This window comes from Pygoscelis adeliae, unplaced genomic scaffold (assembly GCF_000699105.1).
Source record: "Pygoscelis adeliae isolate BGI_AS28 unplaced genomic scaffold, ASM69910v1 Scaffold420, whole genome shotgun sequence".
NCBI lineage: Eukaryota > Metazoa > Chordata > Aves > Sphenisciformes > Spheniscidae > Pygoscelis > Pygoscelis adeliae.
In genome coordinates this window covers 301,458-322,511 of record NW_008823871.1, presented here as the reverse complement: position 1 = coordinate 322,511, position 21,054 = coordinate 301,458, and the positions used below count along the sequence as shown (strand labels likewise).

The following is a 21,054-nucleotide window of genomic DNA, read 5'->3' as shown; positions in this document are numbered from 1 at the left end:
TTCTGAGACAGTAGGACTGTCCCAAGAATAACTTAAATTCCAATAAATTTGTATCTGGAGTTTCAAAATAGGATCCCGGTTCCACATATAAGATTATATTCTTGAGACCTCACAACAATACACACCGTTACTGTACAATGTTACATCCTGACCTAGAGTCCAATTACCTTGACTATCTCACTGATCAGAAAGCGTATCATACAAAATATCTAAATCTATTTTAAAATAACCGAAAGAGCTGTTTAAACAACCAGTAACTTTCCAAATGTATCAGCAAAGGGATGGTGGGGAAGGGCATACCGGTAACAAAACATACATCAAAAGTTTCTCTTCTCCCGATGTTCTGCAGTAGCAAGCAGAGGAGACAGAGGCTCAACAAACCGCCTCACATGGACACAGAAATCTCTCCTGGGATATGCAGGGCAGCTGAAACTTTTCCATTCAGTCTCCTAGAGCATCCCCAAAGCGCTACCCGACAATTGTCTCGGGGCAGCATTTCTCAGCCTCGCTTGGGAGAAAGGACTTGGAAAGAAAGGTGCCTGGAAACCAAACAGGAACAAGCTTTCACAGACTCTCCATTCCACCCAGCAACGGAGGTGTTGCATATTGTGAATTCTCAACCGCAAGATCCTGGTGGCAAGAACACCTGTCTTTACCGAGTCTGTTTTGAGGCCTGTATCCAAGGGTTCCCCCCTCCAAAAGTTTAAGATCATGAAATGGATTCAAGATTGACCACTAAACCATACATATTCCTCAGCAAAAGAGAAGCATGTTGATGCAAGAGAGCCATTTAGAAACAAATATATACATATCACATCTGCTCCCTAGGAAAATATGTAGAGTTTTCTAGGTCCACATTTAACTGAAGGAAATTAAAATCATCTGTGAAAAAGTCTCAGAGGAAAACTGTCAAGTCTTTGTGCATTGTTGGAGAGTTTAAAGGGGTCTGTGCCCCAAAATGTACATTTGAGTCAGCTCAAGACTCCAGTGTACAACTAACGAAACAAAGATCACATTTCTAATTGGGAAATATTGTTCCAGTTCAGTAGTCAGCAGCCAAGGTTTGCAGGAACTTGCAGACGTTCAGATACGCAACTTCAGACTCCGATTTAAAATGCCATTCTTTGGAGAAGCGATCCACAAGTCATGAAACACCTGCTTTATTCTTGAGACATACTTGGTCTTATTTGCATCTAGTATGTATTGATTGTCTTCAGCAAAAGAGAAGCCACAAAATGCTGAGAATGCAAGGACAGTATTCACATTCATCCTCTAAAAAGATCGCTGACAAGTTCCAAGCACCATTCACAGGACGAGACTGCCTGGTCTCTTGATTTTTTATTTTTTTTTTTAAATAAACATTACTTTTTCCTAGCATTTCCCCTTAGGTAAAGTCAGCAGGTAGAGGTACGCTTTCTGTATTGTTGGATAAGGGGAACCAGGCACTCTGGAAGTCCTGTCTGGAGCAAAAAGGGGTGATCCAGAAGTTCTTGTGCTGTTGCTCTTTCTAGCGGATCCCGTGTCAACATCCTTTCCAAGAAGTCTCTCAGAACTGGGGAGGTCTGTGAAAAAGCAACCAACCAAGTCAACCTCGTAAAGGAACCAGGCAACAGTTCATGCGACAACAGGCTGCTGAGGCAGGTTTGGTTAAAAAGGATCTTATACATTTCAACTTTGTAACCCTGCTTTTGCACAGAAATGTAACACGCGATAGCATGCTTTTTACCTGACAGTAGTAACTTTCTGTCACCAGCAGGCACAACATTTGCACAAGGTTGTTTTCTTTTTAATGGGGCACAGCAAATTAAGACAAGACTGCCTGCCATGTCCTTCCATCTAAGTTAATTTTGTTTCCCATTTTATTATTTAATCTTTCTGCATTTCAGCTCAAAAATCCAACAGAATTCCTGCTACCCGAGGCACGTCACTTCGGGTGTGAAGGGTCGATCAATTCATTCTTTTACTGGCCACAGATTGTGGAAAAAGTAGTTAAATAGGATTCCCAAATAGGTTTTGAGAGCCTGGAAACCTGATGCTGCTGATACAAGAAGATGAAGAAACTGCAGAACAGTGTATCAAAAACCTAAATGACCTCAGCAGGTTTGTCCTTTGAAAGATGTGTAAAAGCCTGTTGAGCAGCCAGACCCAAGAACCACTTAAAGGCACTGCACGTCTCTTGCTGGTGGTAATCCTCTGCATCATTAAAACTGAATAAAAAATTAACTTGGTATATATTTATTTATTTTACTGCCGCTAATTACATTCATTTTAGATTGGAGGCACTTTCCCAGCTCTGGTTAACTTAGAAGTAGATCATGAAATACTGTTCACACTGAGCTACTGCTTATTTCATGAGCGCTTTGAACGACTTCACTGTGATTGCTAGAGGGAGAAGGCACAACGCAGCTAAGTACGAGTGCCAGGATCCAGCCTTTATCGCTCTGTCAATAAATCTAGTTATGCTTTAGAAAAGCAGCAGAGGTGATCCCAGGTGGCATCCGTTTAACCTGTTGCACCCAGTACTACAGTAATTGACCCCGGTGAGCCATTGACTGTAATCAGAATGGAGGGCTGGATCCACAGCTGGTGCTGAGCTCCACTCAGACAGCAGGCAGACGGAGGAGGATGGCCACTGAACTGGCAATCCAGAGGTCTGCTGGAAGCCAGCTTGCTTCCTAGGACAAAGTGGAGCAGAGCAAGGCTATAAATGGCTCTGGCTTTCACAGCCCGTGGTAGAGTCATCTCACCAAGCAAGGTCTGCGATCCAGACCAGAACGGGCTTTACACTGCCTAAGGAGTACAAGCACTGGGTCCATCCAGACCAGAACGGGCTTTACACTGCCTAAGGAGTACAAGCACTGGGTCCAGAATGTTGACCTTGAAATTTTAATTAGTGTTGCAAAGGCAAAGAGGGAAGAGCAGCTGTTGATGTTTGAGTGTATGCTGTTAGTTCAGCAGTCTACTCTGTTAAATAATTCAGTTTTAGCAGCTGCAGATATTCTGATTAATTGGAAAGGCCGGATAGCTCAGAATGCTGCAGAAGCTATTTGATCTCAGAGGCTTGGACTGAAATGTAAGGAGGACTGCTCTAAGCGGCGACTAAAAGGTAATCTTCTGTGACATTCTTATGTCACTGCTACTTTTTCACAAGAAACCATGAAGCTGAGTTCATCTTCAAAGCAGCTGCAGTGTCTCCATGAGCTACTGTCTGTACTGAGCTCTCCCACTCTGACCATAATGCAGCCTTTGCAGTCCTGAAAACCGTGAAGCCGGAAACTCTCAAGAGCAAGGATCCTCCTGTTTGCTTCCCTGGATGATGAGCTACTCTGTCGACATCAGCAAGCTATTAACTGTTGGGTCCACCTGAAGCAGCTTTGATTTGCATTATCAGGTTTATGCTCAAGTGACCTTACGTTATTTGGACTATTTCCCAAACCAGCCCCTAGCTGTCAGCAGCAGCTTGCATCCACTGAGGCACCAGGGCCAAAGAAGTTCCCCAAGAAACATGTCCTAGCAAGATCACTTTCATAGCCAGCTTTACCAGGAACGGCTGATAGGATGTTTCCCCATGATAATCATCAGGTGTATGAGTGTTTGCCAGCATGCTCACCCTGTGGAAGTTTTTCAGTTTGGGAGGAGGACTGTCACGGAGTCTCTTCATTGCCTGGACCGGAGAATCACTAAAATAGGGGGGTTCTCCATCCACCATCTCTATCACCATGATCCCCAGAGACCAGATATCCACCTGCGGGAGCCAATGTCACATCAATACACACAGTTCAGAGCAACAGGTCCTTGCTTTGTTGCTTTCACAAAGACTGCAACACCCCACCCAGGACAAATGTTACCGAGAGAGTAAAACATTAACCCACTTCATGCTATTGGACTCCTTACCGCAGTTTAACAAAGACAGCTTTCCACCCAGGGCTGAGCCACGCTGGGGTTGCAGCATGCAAAAGGTCTACAAGTAACTACCAACCAACCAGGTGCAGCACAAGCAAACAAAACTAATCACTCTGCTGCCACCTGCCCATAATTTCAGAGCTCCCATCTGTGCCTTCCCTCCTCTCCTCCCCTCCCTTTATGGCATTGATTGATTTACTGATCCATATCACATCACAGGCTGCTCCTTGCTAACATCTGTCCACACTACAGCAGATATACCTGAAGCTTGGCATAGGCTTGTAAGAATCGAGCAAGTTTACACCTTGTTCCCAGAAGCAGAACAACCTGTTTTTCTACTGTTTTAGGAAATATTGATATCATCACAATCAAATCTGTAGTCATAGTTGAACTTATATTTTAAATAGACTCTAGAGGCTCTTCCTAGAAAAGCCAATAGTTATTTTCCTGTGACACTTCAGAATATTATTTGCTACCTCTCCTGGTATTAGGGAGGTGGTCCCTTACCTCGGTAGCGTATGGTATCCTTGCAATAACTTCTGGAGCCATCCAGTAGGGAGTACCTACCAGGGACTTTCTTTTAGGTACATCTTTACTGATCTGAGCACAGAAGCCAAAATCTGAGAGTTTGACCTGTACAAAGAGAAAAGCAACCAACCTTAAAAATAATTTTTAAACAACACAGAGGGAAACACCAAAGACAAAGACGACAAAGGGAGTAAGAGGACGAGGTGCAAACAAGAGATTGTGAACAGAAAGGAAATAAGGAGACAGACTAAGGCTACAGCAGCAGAAGACGGGAAACAATTTGTCTGAGGAAACATACCCTTCCATCCAGTGTCAAAAGAATGGAGTCGCTCTTAATGTCTCGGTGGATGACCCCCTGAGAGTGAAGATATGACAGAGCCTGCAGCACTGATTCACACACTGTTGCAATTTGCTCTTCGTTTAGCCTGAAATTAAAGACACAGGAGTTGAACTGCATTGTTCTGGGCAGTGGATAGTACTCATTCACGGGTCCTCTTTACAGGCACAGCGCAATTTTGGAGTTGACTTGCAGATACATATTTTGGTTCCCCACGTACTATCTCACTTTTACTGTTCTTCTATGGCTGTCTTGTACTGTTGAAAACATTTTTTTCTTGATGGTTAGCAATTTTAAATTTTCATAAGTCTAATACAGAGAAACTGCATTACCAATCTTGTATCTAAATTCATTCTGCAAGATGCTGTTTCAAGCAATTCTGATAGGCAAGACTGCTTCTTCATGCCAAGGTGCCACAGTAACTGTTGAGACAGCTTTTTTTTAAGCAAATATAGTAAAGCTATTGTTCACAAGGCATATTGTGCAACTTCATCCAGAAAGCATCTAAACACTTAATTAAATACAGAATATAGGGATCCTTTACTGGGTTCATGCAGCTAGATGCTTTGGATGCTCTTATACCTAACTAAAGGTAGCGCAGGTTACAAGCAGGGAAGACACTCCTGAATTTTACCACTCTGTTAGCACACTGAGTATGAGCACCAAGAACCTTGTCTTTAGAAGCTCTTGCTGTTTGGAAAACCAACACAAGAACCTTCATGATCAAATACAAGTGAAAATGGTAGAAACGAAAATTATCTCCTGTAACTGGGGACAGTGACAGTGTTCTCTGCACATTTATACTGAGCAATGCTAGAAGTTAAGTATTTCAAAGAATAGCTGAAGTACCCAAATTGAGTCCTTTTGATTCTCAGCCTGTCTCTAGCAGTTGTTTCAAACAATTCCCGGTTGAGGGCATAGAGATACCACCTCCTCAAATCCAGGTCTGCAAGTAAGACTGAGGAGAAGAGAGCACTCAGAAGGCAGAACTGTGCAGAGCGCACCAGAACCTTCTAAATACATAAGAGCAATTTCTACACATTCATGAAGGAGGTTGCACCATCGGCTGAGAAATTTATACTTCCATTGCTTGTTTGGTATTCCATATCTTACTCTACCAAACTGACCATCTGACCAGAAGACTGCATGTTGTGGCTGCACTGTGCCATGCTGATGGCAAATATATCTGAAGGATGGCAGAGGGCTGCTATTGCCGTTATGATTTAACCTCTAACAGGAGAGGGACTTCTCCAACACAGAACCTAACCTATTTAGAAAGAGTGCTTTTCATTTCATAGCGCACAAGCTGTAAGAAAAGCAGATGCACGTCCGAGCTCTAACAAGAGGTATACTTTCAGCTTGTCACATATGGAATTTGGTTTCAGTCAACTGACTGCATAGTGTAAAACAGATTACTAGAGGATTAGCTCACTCCTGGAGATGCAAATCAGTTATCACCTTCAGCAAATGTTTAATGAGAGGAATGAGGGTATTTTCCTCCCTGTGAAAAACTGATAAAGGCTTGCAGCTTACTTTTGATAAATGTTACAGTTATAACAGATCCTGTTTCCACTATGTGGAAAAACAAACATTCGTAAAGAGGTTCAAAGGAAGGCTTTGTAAAATAACTCAAACCTAGGCTGAGGTCCCACAATGGAATTCAGTCTCACTGGTGGATATAAACTACACAGACCCTTCATAAACCTCTTCAGAATACTTTTTTCTTTTTTATCTGTAGTTCCATTGGTTCTAATACCAGCTAAGAGCTGTAAGAGTTGCGCTGGCTCTGCAATGCCATAACTCAGCACTCTTGAGGACTAAATGCTCTTTTTCCTGTCCAGGAGCATGTACATGACTTACAACAAAACCTTGGTTCTCGGACCCCGAGATGTGCCTCTGAACTCAATGCTGGAGGGCCTGGCCATCTAAGTGTCTCCAAGACACTCCTTACAGGTGGGGCTGTAGAGGCTACAAAGGACAATGTGCTTTTTTATGCCTTCCAAACACATCACAGATGCAAATCCAAAACAGAGAATACAACAGAGCAAGATGTATGCCTTAAATCCACCACAGGATCAGTAAAGGCTAGTCAAAGCATGTAAGTGAATTAAAGGCATACTATGATTAAAAAAAGTAAATACAATTAGCGTTAGCAATACTACCTAATTGTAATCCAATTAAGATTCTGAATCTTCAAAAAAGGAAAGCTCATCCTACAGACTTTCTTGGTCAGTCTTTTCACTGGCATTCCCTGAACCAGTTTACAGCCCCCCAGGACTGCTCGGAAGCAGGACGAGAGTGCTCCAGGGTCACAGGTAAGACACAATCATCACAACTGCATCTCCGGAACACCTTGTGAGTGGGACTCTAGAGGCCATTTGAGAACAACTTCTTTGCCCTACAGGAATGCTTTGGTCATTAATTAATATGAAGTGGTGTGGATAAGAAAACAAATTTAGGAGAGTGTCCAGTAGTTGCTATCTTTAGGCAACAAAATTTGGGAAGGAGTCCAGATCTCAAGGCTCTGCTGCACTTCTCCAGAGGAGTTAGCCACAAATTCAACCTCACTAAGGTTGTACCACTGAAAACTATTTCTGCATGCTCTTTAATACTTATTCAATGAGCTTCCTGGCCAGAATACAACAGATATTGTTTACTACAATACTTTTCATGAGTACTGTGTTTTACAGGGAAGGTCATCAAGTAGATGAATAGTGGGTATCTAAAGGGATCAGTACTGTAAATGAGGTCCCTTCTACATCAGAAGTATTATCGCATACTTCAAATGGATGACAGTTACAAAGTGTAATAGTTTCAGGGCACTGCAGTCACAAGATCTCTGAGGGAAACTATTCTTCCCAGAAATCTCCACTCGACTGCTCTTGCCTGTCAGGTGGGAAGACAAGTGTTGATGGTTTGGATTTTGCTTCGTACCTGATCTGAGACACAATGTCTGTGAGGGCTCCCCCCTGCAGGAACTCCATCAGCACCCAGAGCTCCTCTCCCACTAGATAGCTCTTGTACATCTCCACTACGTTGACATGTTGATAGTCCCTCATTATCACCACCTGTAAAAACACAGAGGACGATTGACCACCACAAAAATCACTAACACCACTTAATCTTATCCAACAAAGCAAGCATGCACAACCCTACAAGTACAACGCAGTAGCCTCCATCCCCCAGTCATTTTTCTTCTTAGTACTAGCATAATTCTATTAAAAGGAAGATGTCTCCTCCTCTTCCCTTCTTTTTACCACACCAACTGTTACCATGGCTTTACGGTGGACAGCAGAACCCCACCTCTCGTCACTACACTCACCTCATTAAAAAGGAGCTCCCGGCGCTGCTGCTTTCTCAGATCCATCATTTTCACTGCCACCTGCCGCCCTGAGTGCTTCTCTCGAGCAATACAGACGATACCTGTGGACCCTTCACCAATCTTTACATAATTCTCCAGCAATGTCCGGGGATCCCCCTGGTCTACTACCATCCTAAGGGCAGCTTTGAACTGCTCATGAGTCACAACCACCGGGTCCTCACTGGCCAGCTGCCCTTTCACAGAAGAGTCCTGGGGAAGGTGAAGGTTGCTAGAACTAGTCTGAGTCTGCCGGTTCCTCGGAGACCCTGCCGGTGACGGCCTGCCTTGTGGCAGTGCAATTGCCTTCTCCGCTGTTGGTGATTTCTGGGGGGTCCCAGCTTCGGAGATCATCCTGGGGAAATCGGATGCAGGCTGATCTGATGGAAGAGACTGGGCTTTGGCTGCAGGGCTGCGTGGTGAACCCCACTGCTGGGGCCTGAAGAAAGCATTAGGCTTTGAGAAGAACAAATATGAAAGTGGAAGAAAGAAAAAGGGACGGTTAGATTAACGAGAAGAAAGAAGTGTCAGGAATCAGTTGCGTGTTATGCCACTCTGGCCTAGTACATTTTGTAGCAGACTGGAGTCATGAGCTCTAGGTTCTTGTCTCCCGGTCTGTCCAACATAAGCTGCATGACTAGGGGAAGCCCCACGGATGCGGATTGTCAAGAATCAGTTACAGGATGGGTGCTACACTTTAAGGACCTCCAAATTAAGGCAGTTTAAAAGGGACCTTTTAAAGCACATGCTTTAAAAAAAAAAACAAAACAGCTGCTAAAAAGCATTCCAACCTTGCCACCAAAACTCTGGGGCAACCTGTGCTGCAGAGAATTTTACAATCTTTTATCCCTCTGTGCCTCTGATCTTCCTATATATAAAAGGAAAGAGGATTCATGCCAAAGCTGTAAATCACTTTGATGTCTTGGCCTAATTCCCTTTGGGTAATTACATTCTGCCTACTGAATACTCTCTCTGCACTTTCCACTGGTACCTGCAGAGCTTTCCTGTCGATCAGACACAGAATTAGCACTCTGTTTTGGGAAAAGCACTGTGAACCAGGACAGCTGTGGGAAGCCAGCGTGGTGCTTCAGCTACACAGAGCCACCTGCCACCTTACTGGCTCAAAACTGACCTACAATGAATTTGGATTAGCAATGCTCTTTCGCGAAGCACTCGAGGCTTTCGGAGACCTCCCACTCAAGTACGAAGCAGGCCCAACCCCGTTTAGTCTATGAGATCTAGTAAGATCACAGCCTGCGGTAATGTGGCTCCAGGATACGCATTCCCATGCTAGCACTACGCATAGGTCTCCCAAGAAAGATAAACCTTGAAGTGCTAATGTTCACCCTGGAAATGTTGACTAATTAAAATCCAACAACATCGAGCAGGTTAGGTATAAAATACATTATATACTTAGTTATATGTAAATAATAGTGGATCTGACAAAGTAGCAATTTCAGGAAGAGCAAGCCAATCATTTATATTATAGGGCAAAATAAAAACTTCAAAGCAACAAGCTTTTCCTCTCTCACAATTCAGACAGATTATTAATTATGGGAACCAAAAACTGCCAATAGAGAAATTTTTAAAAGAGAACTCATTTTCTCTGTCTCAGACAGAAAATAATTGTATAGAATTTAATTCTATGCACTTTGGTTTTTAACCAAGGATTTTTGTCCACAGTAAAATCTGCATAAGCCTAACACACATACAGCTCATTTTCACACACACACACAGGCCCTGAAAGTATGATTTAGTAGCTGCTGGCGTCGGGGTGCAGGAGTGCACAAACACAAACTGCCTGTCAGAAGTTACTTCCTCCTCATTTACCAGCTCCACCCCTGCAGTCCTGCAGAGACATGCTCATGGCAGTGAAGTATTTATTTCCCAACTCCTGTTTTGTCTCAGGAGAAAGGCAAAAAAAAAATGTTTTATATAACCTAGAGCATGCAAAAGGGCACACAACATGCATGCAAGCTCACACATGTTTGTCTAACCACACGTAAGTATGATTTCCTGCTCCTGTAATTTGGCAGCCCCTATATATACATTTCCAGTCTCTGGACGTTTTGAGATGCCACTGGTTCTCCCACTCCTTCCCCCTCACATTAGGTTGAAAGGAAAGAGCACTCGGCCTTCCCACGGTGACTATAGGCAGCCTGTCAAGGCACCCACCTCCCCATTTTCAGCCAGTTATATCCCCTTTCCATTTCATCTGCAATTATGCATTTCTTACACGTCACAATTACGCATCATCATCTCCATTTGTGAGGGAGACTAAGGTTTTAATTATTGGAGGCTGTTAAGAACAGCTTAGATAAACAATTGCCAGTGATGGCGCAGATCCTTCGCTGGAGCAGGGAGATGGACTAGATAACCTCAAGGTCTTTCCTACTCCTCTCACAAGCAGCTCGAGTTCAAACACACCCAAGCACATCCATGCGCACACGCCATTTGACTGGTAACCTCTGCTCCTCCTTGTCAAAGTGCTGAGGCATGGCAAAGACACTCTTGCTAGAGAAGAAAGAGGTGGCCAGTTCTCCTAAGTACTCAGGGACAGGCCTCCAGCCAGTATAGATCAGCCCAGAGACAGCAATAAGTGTAGTTTGTGCTACCGAAGAACTGCATTCCTTTAAAATCCCACTCCCTCGGAAAGGGAATCTGCAGGGAGAAGGCTGCATCCGAAAGCCTTGAGCCTGATCCTTATGCAAACTCCAACAAGCCGGGTCAGAGAGAGCCCCACTCCTCGATACACTTTAGGACAGTCCGTTTTGTTGGGCCATGGCTCCTGCCAACTTCCTCCAAGTCCAGGGACTCCACGCCTGCCAGAAATTAGCCTGGCTTTGCACCAGCCCAGCGCAGCCTTTGAAACCACCGAACGGCAGGGCAAGGACAATGAGTGCTGGGTTAGCCTGGGATGAATTAGAAGCTGTGGCCTGAAGGGCTGCATTTCCTATACAGTTACAGGAACCAGAGTTTTTCTCCTAGTTTAGTAAGAAGTGAGTCATTCATTCAGGATAGCTTTCCTGGGGGAGATTTAGCTATGAGCTGTCCCGTCCTTACAAAAACGAACAGTCAGATTTCCTGTATGACAGTATGGGGGTGCTGATGGAAATGTTCCTATTGTAGGCAGGTTGGCAGATACAGCTATAACCAACAAGCTCTCCCGAGGTAGTTCTGTTTTGCACAGGCAAAAGAATACATTACTAATGTAAATTACGGCAATTTCCCAAATAGCAAAAGCACATTTATGCTTGTATAACAGCATTTGAGTTATGCCTTTACTACTACAGAAGGGCAAAAATGAGTAAGTCCCCTACCTCCTTCCCAACCTACACTCCTGCAAGCACAGCTCCACTAACAAGCCTTTCTCGTGTAGATCTGGCTGCCATTTTGAGCTATGCCTACCAGTATATTCTGTGAAGCTTAGGCAGACTACACGTTTCCCCTGTCCAGGACTATTTTGATTCCAGCATTAATCATAACAATAACAGATGGTTACATGATGTTTGCAATTAAATTTTTTCAGCTGTGTAAGTAACCTCTGGAACTGTAAAGTCAACATTGCACTCGCTCAAAAATACTGAATAACTATACCTTTATCTGCAGGGAAGGGCCTGACTTGTTTGAGCCGCTGGATGAGGGGAACACACTGCGTAACAGCCTCCTCTTCAAGCTGTTCTCCCTTGATTTGGAGCTCGGGCTGCCCTCCCCTGAGGGCCTGGAGTTTGCTTGTCGTACGAGACAAGGCTGAGGCCAGCACTCTTCTGAGCTCTTTTTTCCCGTCTTCTCACTCTCCCCCGGTAGAGTTGGCATATGCTGCAAACCAGAGGCTCGCTGGAGGCAGGTGCCGTCAGCGCCCTGGAACTCCGAAGGCCCGAGGGACTGTGCTTTCATTACCATACCATTGGGATGAGACTGTCCTTCCAATCGGGGTTTATAATCTGGCCACATAGTCTGCCTCCGGGTCACCTTGGTCCCACCGTTGCAATTGAGGTAGTTTCCATATTTGTCTGCCCAATCTGCTTCAGGACTCTGCAGATACATGTCTGGGGGTCTGTCTTCCCCCAGGAGCCCAAGGGACTGAGCTCTCCTCCTGCTGGTGGGGCTCCTTCCCCTCAGAGTGTTCGAACTGATGGCAGAAAGCTTCTGGATGTCATTGAGTATCCCGGAGATGTAGCCTTCCACTTCCACAGTGCTGCCTCTCACCACAGTCTGTGAAACATACGGAAGGGGTGAAAAAGAGTTGTAAAAATTGAGGCTCAGTTTATCTTGACAAAGGTTAGATTTTGTCTGTCTAGCCAAAGATTACTCAGGGAGTTTAGGAAAAAAAGAGAAATGTTTCTTTCTGTCTTTGTTTAATTGTCTTTTACTGAAGGAAAAAAAAAAAAAGAGGGATCATTGGGTTACATCCTTCTGTCAGAGGCAGCAGTGCTTTCAGCCAGAACAGTGAATTCTGCTGCTGCACTGACATTCTAAAGGACAACGTTAGAGCAAAACCGGGATGTTTAGCACTCCTGACTCTTGTGCTGAAATTGTGCTACACTACATCACTAACTTAGGCTCAACAAGCTCCTGAGAGTATTAGTTCTCAGAAGTTACAGCATGCCTTAAGTTCTACCTGCAAAAATCACCTTGCTATTCCAACACAAGGTTCATCTCTTCCCTGTACTGCTCTCGATAGTGTTGTAATCAGCCTCCCTTAGTCTGGTTTTTGCTAATGCATCTTAATCCTGACCAGTGAAGACCACATTGTTCCAACACTGCATCCCTCCTCTGTTCTGCCAAGCTATTATAATTAAAAATGACGAACAAAGGGTCACAATAGCTCACAATTGCCTTGTAAGCAAACGATGAAGAACAAGGCTTCCATCCAAACAAGCAACAGCGCTATACAAGTAGGACACTCGAAGCTGTCGGTATATTATGTAGTGCTCTACCTTGTTTATTCTGGAACTGAAAAGCTTACAGAAGCTTTTTTAGTGCTGCAAACCAAAATGTTTCATTCCTTCACAGAAATTCACAGCATAGGATCACTCCTACACTTCCATGAATCTCTGCCCGAGGAAAATCCTTCCCTGGAGTGATGGCAATCTCCTGTTTGCTAACTGAACTCCAGGGATCTTCTAAAGATGCTGAATTAATTACACCGAGCCTAATATTTAGCTGGTGCAAAACAGCAGCTCCAGTAATTTCAACAGAACGTCACCACAGTGCACAAAATGAGCACCCGGTTCATCTGAGAATGAAAGGCAGCATAGAAGATTTTGTCAAACAAGGTGAAGAAAGGACAATCTGACTCATACCATTGCATACCTGCATTACCTGCAGCAGGGAATTCTGCTCTTCAGTCCTACTGTAGCAATACACCTCCCTCACCACGTACATGCATCTTCCTCTGTGGCCCCAGCTGCTGTCAAGTAAACAGCATGCTGAGCACACCACCTCCTCAAACTGTTTCCATCACTTTTGCGCCAAACTCGATAGGGAAAAAAGTACCAAAAGGAAATGGTCAGAAACCCAGTCTCTGAAATCTGTCAGTGGGGTGGGAAGAGTCTTCTGTCCATTCTAATTCATCCATTAGAAATGCCAGACATAGCAGTTGACCTCAGTGATGCACTCAATTAAGAGCACTAGTTCATAAATGAGCCTGAGCAGGAACAGATGCAATACACACACCCCCGAGTCACAGAGCACTCAGCAGGATGCCTCCACACCCTTGCTCATGCTTGCACAGACAGATGGGAGAGAAAAAGGCCCTCCTCCAACACTCACTGATGGTTCAATGTTTCTACAAACTGGGAAAAAGAATAACTCAAAATAAGGTTGGAAGAAATCTCAAGAGGCCAGCTAGTCCAACGTAGATGGACAAAAGTCATTCCAGAAAGACTTGTGTCTAACGTTCTCAAAATAAGAAATCTCCAAGAACAGACACTATGGCCTCTCTAGAAAATTCATTCCACTGCTCACCTCGCCTCCTAGTTAAAAACTTCCTAAAATTAGACTCAAGTCACTCCTGTTGCACTTCTAGTCCATTAAGTCAGTCCTATCCCCAGTGGACAGAGAAGATGGGAGTTAGCTGTACTTTGCAGCTGTGTTTAAAGACTGCATCACATTAATGAAGAAACATCCAAATTTGAGCCAAATCTATATGAAGTGCCCTTACAAAGATCATACCTTACTGACCAAAATTTAGAAATTATAATTTTAAAAAGAAAAGCAACCCTTTACAAGCTACAGGAAATACATGTCAAAAAAAAAAAAAAAAAAAAAAAGGAAAAACTACGATAGTTGAATCCAGGACTCTGTGTATAAGGGCTTGGCCTAATAGGGCCAATTAGTACTTTAAAAAAAAGATCCTACTATTGATCAGTATCATTGAACAGGAATTTGTTCAAATGAAGTTTACCAGAAATAATCAACTATGCGATGCAGTCTAAGAGAATATTTGCACTTGGATTTACTGGGGCAAAAAAAACCCCAGTATTAGTTTAAGATTCTTCTCTAGTTTTTAGACTGTTGGGTATTCTACCCTTGTTCCCTTAAAGGTTTGCACCTCCTTTCAGCTTTTACCATCGACAGGTTTAATAAATCATAGTGAAAGTACCGACGAGCACTAGACTCAGGACAAACTCCAGTAAATCTCTTCATGCACATTTCTGTTTTGACAGCGATGCCTCATGCTATTCTTTTGAGTATACTTTTCCTAATACTTGAGAAAACTTGCTCAGTTTGCTCCGGGAATGCTATAGGTACAGTGTCAAGAGCCTAACTGAAGTCAAGATATAGGAGAGAGCTATCATTTCTCCCTGACCCAAAGCCTGATACCCTGTGATTGATGGAAATTGGGTTGCTTGACATGATTTGTTCTTGATAAATCCATGCTGGCTGCTAGCTATTACCCTGCTATCTCCTAGGAAGTGGTTGCAAATAGATTACTTGCTTATTTGTTCCAGTCTCTTTCTGGGAATTTAAATTATTCTGACTGATCTGCAATTCGTTGAATTTCATTAGGCCCAGCTGACTTGAAAATATGTAACTTAGATAAGAAGTCTCATTTCTGTTCATGTTCTTTTCTTATTCTAGCCTGCATTCTTATCCCTTCATGCTCATGTTATGTTAGCCCACTGATCACAGTTAACCTTTTCAATAAAGACTGAAGAAAAATCGTTAAACATTTAAGAATTCTTCAGTGTCATCTGTTACTAACTTTCTTCCACAATGAGTAGTGAACAAATTCTTTCCTTCATCCTCCTTCTCCTCCCCAGTGTACTTACGATGTCTCCTTAGTGCCCTTTATGTTCTTTGAGAATAACATCTCTTTTTGTGCCTTGGCCTTCCAGTTTTGTTCCTACATAAATTTCTTTTCTATTTGCCCTTTATAACTTGACCTAGTTTCCACCCTTCTGAGCAATCCTCCTGCAGTTTAAGCTCATTAGAGAGCTCTTGATATAACCAAGTTGGTCTCTTATTACACATTTTATCTTTTCTCTGGATTGTGCTCCCATCTCCTACTACATTTTGAACCTCAAAGCACATTCAGGACACGATAAACCAGAAGGCAATACCTCCTCCCTTTTTCTTTTACCTGTTCTTCCTGAGCAAGTTTTTCCTTTCTAAATCAGCATTCTGCTCAAAGATCCTGATGTGCCATTTAAATTGCAGGTTTGATTTTGCATTAATGCTTGCATATACTAAAATGTAGTCCCATTTAGTCCCCATCTTTTAAGCATCTGTACACAACAAGCTAAATATATTCATCATACAGACAACTATTTTCTTTCATGTCCCTCCTAAAATCCAAGTAGTAACGTCTCTATTTTACAACTTACCTTTCATTTTTTAGGCCCCTGTAGGGTTTTTTTAACTGGGAACAAAAACTTCCCGCAAGCTAGCCAGACTTCAAACACAATAATTCTGTCACCATCTTTCATTTCCTTTTCCAAGAGGTCATCATGAATCTGCCTCTTTTCACACAGCAGGTCCCCGCAGTCACTTATCAACACACAGTCTCCAGATGCCATTATCAACAGCCACCCAAGCAAGACAGCCATCTAAATTCACCCATCTACAAAGATCGGTAACTTGGTTCTCCTTAGTGAAGGACCTGCTTTAAGGACATACTCCTGTTTACTATGTCCCACTTGCTGTTAAACTGCGGCTTTATTAACTCGTTTAGCCTAAACCCTCGTTTAGTCCTGCTCCCTGTTGTCGCTCATTCACTTAGCCATCCATGAACAGTAAGCTAGTGCTACCCCGCTCTCTCCCACTCAAGCTTCCCTGTCAACTTAATTACCAGCCAAATTTGCTCACCCACGAGAATGACAAACTTGCTAAAACAGGTCTCTCCACCAATTCTCCTCTTCACTTTCCTGTACAACAGCCGAACACATCCTAGGCCCTGTCAGCTACCACGGGAGCTTTCACAGGTCCTTGTTACAGTGACAGGCAGCCACCTGGTTATTTGAACAGTGACACTACTGCAGTTAAGGATACTACTGTCCTTATTTCTGATGAAGTTACTATCGCTCAAAAAAAGACAGTGTTATCAAAGCCCAGACTCTGCTATCCACTGAATTCCTTACAGATCCCACCTTTAGCCCCATTTAAATATATATGGGTCAATGGAAACATTGCCTCAACTTGGGCCTCCCCAAGGAACAGGAAAGCCCAGGGGACAGGAAAGAGTAGTCTTCCTCTCTTACCTTCATAGGCTGGAGTTGCATCCTCGTGATCCTTGAAGGGTCTACCACTGGCTTGGGGCGCCTCAGCGTGTCTAGAATATTCTGCCATTGAGGTGGCAGGCCCACAAATTTGCCCTCCTTTGGGTCAAATGAAGTGTGGACACGGTGCTCAAAGTTCTGCGGAGCCGAGATCTCTGGGCGTTTCTTCTTCTTCTTGCGGAACATGATGCCTGAATCAGTGAAGGCAATGCCATCAGTGCTCTTGCATGTCTAGGTTCGATATGCCAAATCAGTAATATCACATATAAATTATATCAGTTAATTATACTGTATTAAGAACATTCTCCAGTGACAAGCACTTTAACAACAGAGCTGACGTGATCATCTGCTTTTACAGATGAGGAAATAGAGGCAGCAAGAGACCAATGACTTGCTCAAGACCACCTAGCAGGTCAGTGGCTGAGCTAGGATTTCTAGTGACCTTTTTAGTGCTCTGCCCACTGTGAAACAGTGCTCCTATTTTAGAAAAGAAACAGACACCTGTTACCTCTATAGCTGAACTCCTACCACTTGGCTTCCTTTATTTCTACAAATTCATATTGCCTGATATAAACATTTTAAATATATATGAGATACATATTTATATTTTACAGGCTTGCACCTAGGTTAAATGGCTTTGGAGTCCAGCCAGTTAGACAGTGTTGATTCCACTACAAGCCTGGAATGAAGGGTGGTTATGAACAGGGCTCGGGCTGTCCTCTCACTGATTACTCCAAGTAAGTAATATACATTTGATTCCCATTTAAAGATGACAGAGTTGTTGCCAAAGGAAGAGCTGCCCAAGACTGATTTTGGATCTCACTTTTTCTAGCTTTGACAGGGGGCTTGGGAGAGAGAGAGGAGGTGGTAGGTGGAAATCAAACTCTGTCAGCAGGTAGCTGAAGAAGCTAAAATTAAAAACTAAGATTCCTTTCCCTTGGGGGCTGAGAGAGACAGTTTGCGTGAACAGCCATTACAATTGCAACAAGCCAAAACCAGCTAACACTTAAATATACCCAAACACAAGAGACATTCAAAATCTGAATTTAGACTTTATAGCCAAAAAAAAAGAGATGTAGATAGATAGAAAGCCAAAAATTTTAGACCTTTTTGAAATTGGGAAGATAGGAAGAAAAAGGAAGAAGCTAGCTCCGCATGCGGTCACAGAGGTGGGAAAGCGTGAATAACTGTGATGGATGGACACAACCTCTTCACAAAAGACAGACAAGGAAGATGGGGTGAAGGGGAAGTTACCCTAGACATGAAGAAACGGCTCAGAGGTGGGGCAATTTTCTATGGAGAGCCGGGCTTTTCACAGTGGAGAGTAGTAGGAGTCTGAGAGACGACAGGCATAAACGGAAATAAGAGAGGTCCCGACTGGATAGAAGGAAAAACTTTTTTGTGACCAGGAGAGTCCAGCACTGGAGAAGGTTGCCCAGACAGGCTGTGCAGTCTCCATCCTTGGAGGTTTTCAAGAGCAAGTTTGCTCTTGAAGACAAAGCCCTGCACAACCTGGTCCGACCCTCAGAGCAGACCCTGCTTTGAGCAGGGGGTTGGACTACAGATCTCTTGAGGTCCCTTCTCCCCTGAATTGTTCTATGATTCTATTGACTGGTTTGATGGCTTTAAAGCTACAAGTATTCCAAGTTACATTTTCCTGTTGGAGAAACGTGTTTAATGGGTAAGATTACTGTTGTGTGGATGCAATGGAATTGGCATGCTCCAGAGCTCACATCTCCTCTCCAGGATGCTTTCTGTCAATGCACAGGATGAACTGCGCAATGAGATCCGTAAGAGAGATGAGACAAAGCAGAGACCCAGTGCCAAAACTTTTTAGGTAGTTCAGTGCTAAAGCTCTCCAGCTTGGGAAAAAGCTGTACAGGTTTCTTTAAGGCAATTAATATCCACCAGTAGAAAAAAAAAAATGTTTGTATGCTCTTCCCTTTCAACTGACAACTTTAATACTAGCATTTGCCTCTCACTAATATTGCTTATAAAATGATGAACACTACCTCTTCCTTGACATCAGGTAGAGGATTTTTACCACTTGATCTTCAACTTTGTAGTGATCGCTCTTCCCCTGTACAGGACCTCAGCTTCCAACTATTTGTGCTGGATAAATATTTACAAGGGTCAGAGACACCGAACACATACAGAGATAACATGTTGTGGTGTAGACGTTAACACACTTCTAGAGGACACTGGTCTCAAAAATCAGCACACCTCATGCTTTTTTCCCCACAGTGAAATATATGGCAAACATTTTCCAGGTTTTTCCACTTAAAAGTTGTTTAGGGAGCAAAGTGCAGCCAGCAGGTGAACAACAACTTTGCTTCCTAGTGCTAGACTGAGATCCTGAAAATGCGTACACACCGGCTTAAAATTTGGTTACCATGATCCTGTATCACTGGGATGGGAAGTGTTTGTTTGTCGCAGAAGGATCTTTACACTTTCTAAGCCCCCAGTCATGCAATCCATCCTTGGTGAAATACAGACTTCACACACTGACAATGCCCATTGCAATACTGTGTCCAGAAGCCTACTAAAGATACCTTACAGTTGAAAAAGAAAGCAAAAGGCTAGGCAACTAAAAAACCACTTACAAAAGAGGTTGGAAGCAACTGCTCTGCCTAGGAGAGGTTTCACAGACAGAATAATCTTTGCTTAGAATATGTTCCAATGAAAACCCAAATACATCTTAATGGAGAGCTTATGTGAAGAGCCTCTGTGCTCCAGGTCTGTATTGCAACTACTCAAACACAGTGATTCATCTCTAAGGCCCCTTAGGTGCTGCATATTAACTAATAATCAAGGCTAAAGTCACAGAGCAGTTCTTTACGGAAAAAAAAGTGCAGACAATCCTGGAAAGGAAAGATATTCTAACAGCTCATGGTGTTAGTACTATTCATACCAACAGCTGGTGCTACTGAGGAGCTTTCACAGCCCCCAAGGAAAGCAGGACGTGTATCTGTAGTATTATAGCAAGTGCTTCAGTTCTGAAGCGTTGACTGCATGTCAGTTGTGACAGCTACTTGATCCACCAGAACAGGGGCATTTCCAGAGAGAGCAATGCTATTATTTTAACCAGTATCTTTCCTTCTCCTGTTCCTACTTTCACAGCTTCATTCCTCATCTCATCTTCATAATGAGAAGATATTCAGAGCATAGCGCACAGCGTCTTTCAAGTTTGCTCTTTAACTGCTTCAGGTGCAAGGGGTCATGTAAATCATGGTGTTTACAAATGCCACAACCATTAGCACTTGTAGTATCAATTGTCTGAACATTTCAATCATTTCCCTATAAGGGGAATGATTCTAGCTAAACTACTTCAAAATGCAAATTTTTAAAGCCCGGGTGATATTTTGGCCCCAAATAGAACAGTGGCTCTATGCCAGCGTATCAGTTTGCATAAGCATAAACACTACATTTGTATATTTACATTAAATCACTATACCTGTCAATCAACACCTGGACTACACTTAGATCCTATATACAAAAGCATGCCTCCTAAACCCAGAAAGAAGCATCTATTAAGTTCATGGTCAATCTTAGGGTAACTAGCTGACATGGCCTGCATCTACCTTATTGGCTTATAATAGACATCTTAAAAACAGCAAAATGTAATCAACTCCAAATACAACATACCCCTGGGTATCCAATGACATTTGCTTTATATGGTCAGCATCAATCTTTGATTATAAAGACACTGCCATATCAGACAGGTGGTTTAAAGGTACACTGCATTAAGATCAAATGAAATTCATACACTAAAAATAGTTATCTGAAATCCAATGGATAGTAATAATCTGTGTAGGTTTTGCATTTCATTGAGAAGGTCTGTATTTAAGCAGTCTCCTTTCACTTTGTGGTTTTCATGCAAGAGCTATTTACTTGTATTTCCAATACCCAGCTAAAGAATGTTTAAATAAAATACATGAAACAGGCCTTTTCTAATTCAGTAAGAAATTCATAAGAACATTTTATGCATACAAGATTTTGTAAATCAAGCCAAACCTGTATTTAAACGTAGACAGCATCCCTTTAATATAATAATACAAATACTGTGACACTGATTTTATAATAAGCTACTAGACTTTAGTCTTTCATTCACTGCTGACAACTGTACTGTAAGAAATGTCACAAACATAAATAATAAAAGTCACTACCACAAGACAAAAGCAGTCGGAGATTGAAATTCTCTCAGC

The 21,054-nt window shown here is 42.9% G+C and overlaps 1 protein-coding gene across 2 annotated transcripts; it reads right to left on the bottom strand.

Moving 5' to 3' along the window:
- Positions 1–1,394: 1,394 nt before the first annotated feature.
- Positions 1,395–17,035, bottom strand: PAK6 (p21 protein (Cdc42/Rac)-activated kinase 6). Of its 2 annotated transcripts, XM_009333564.1 has the most exons (8): positions 16,832–17,035; positions 11,724–12,341; positions 8,091–8,582; positions 7,703–7,836; positions 4,730–4,856; positions 4,411–4,536; positions 3,611–3,745; positions 1,395–1,562 (listed from the first exon to the last, which is right to left on the bottom strand). In XM_009333564.1, exons 1-8 carry the CDS (start codon positions 17,033–17,035, stop codon positions 1,395–1,397), a joined length of 2,004 nt encoding a protein of 667 aa, XP_009331839.1. The 2 variants fall into 2 exon arrangements, with proteins under 2 accessions (XP_009331839.1, XP_009331846.1); XM_009333571.1 differs by lacking the exon at positions 3,611–3,745.
- Positions 17,036–21,054: the final 4,019 nt, after the last annotated feature.

Coding starts and splice junctions, on each gene's coding strand:
- PAK6 (XM_009333564.1), bottom strand. CDS start 17,035: ATGTTCCGCAAGAAGAAGAAGAAACGCCCAGAGATCTCGGCTCCGCAG. Junction 7,837..8,090: donor GGGAGCTCCTTTTTAATGAG/GTGAGTGTAGTG, acceptor GTGTTTTTACAG/GTGGTGATAATGAGGGACTA. Junction 1,563..3,610: donor AACTGAAAAACTTCCACAGG/GTGAGCATGCTG, acceptor GCTTTTTCACAG/ACCTCCCCAGTTCTGAGAGA.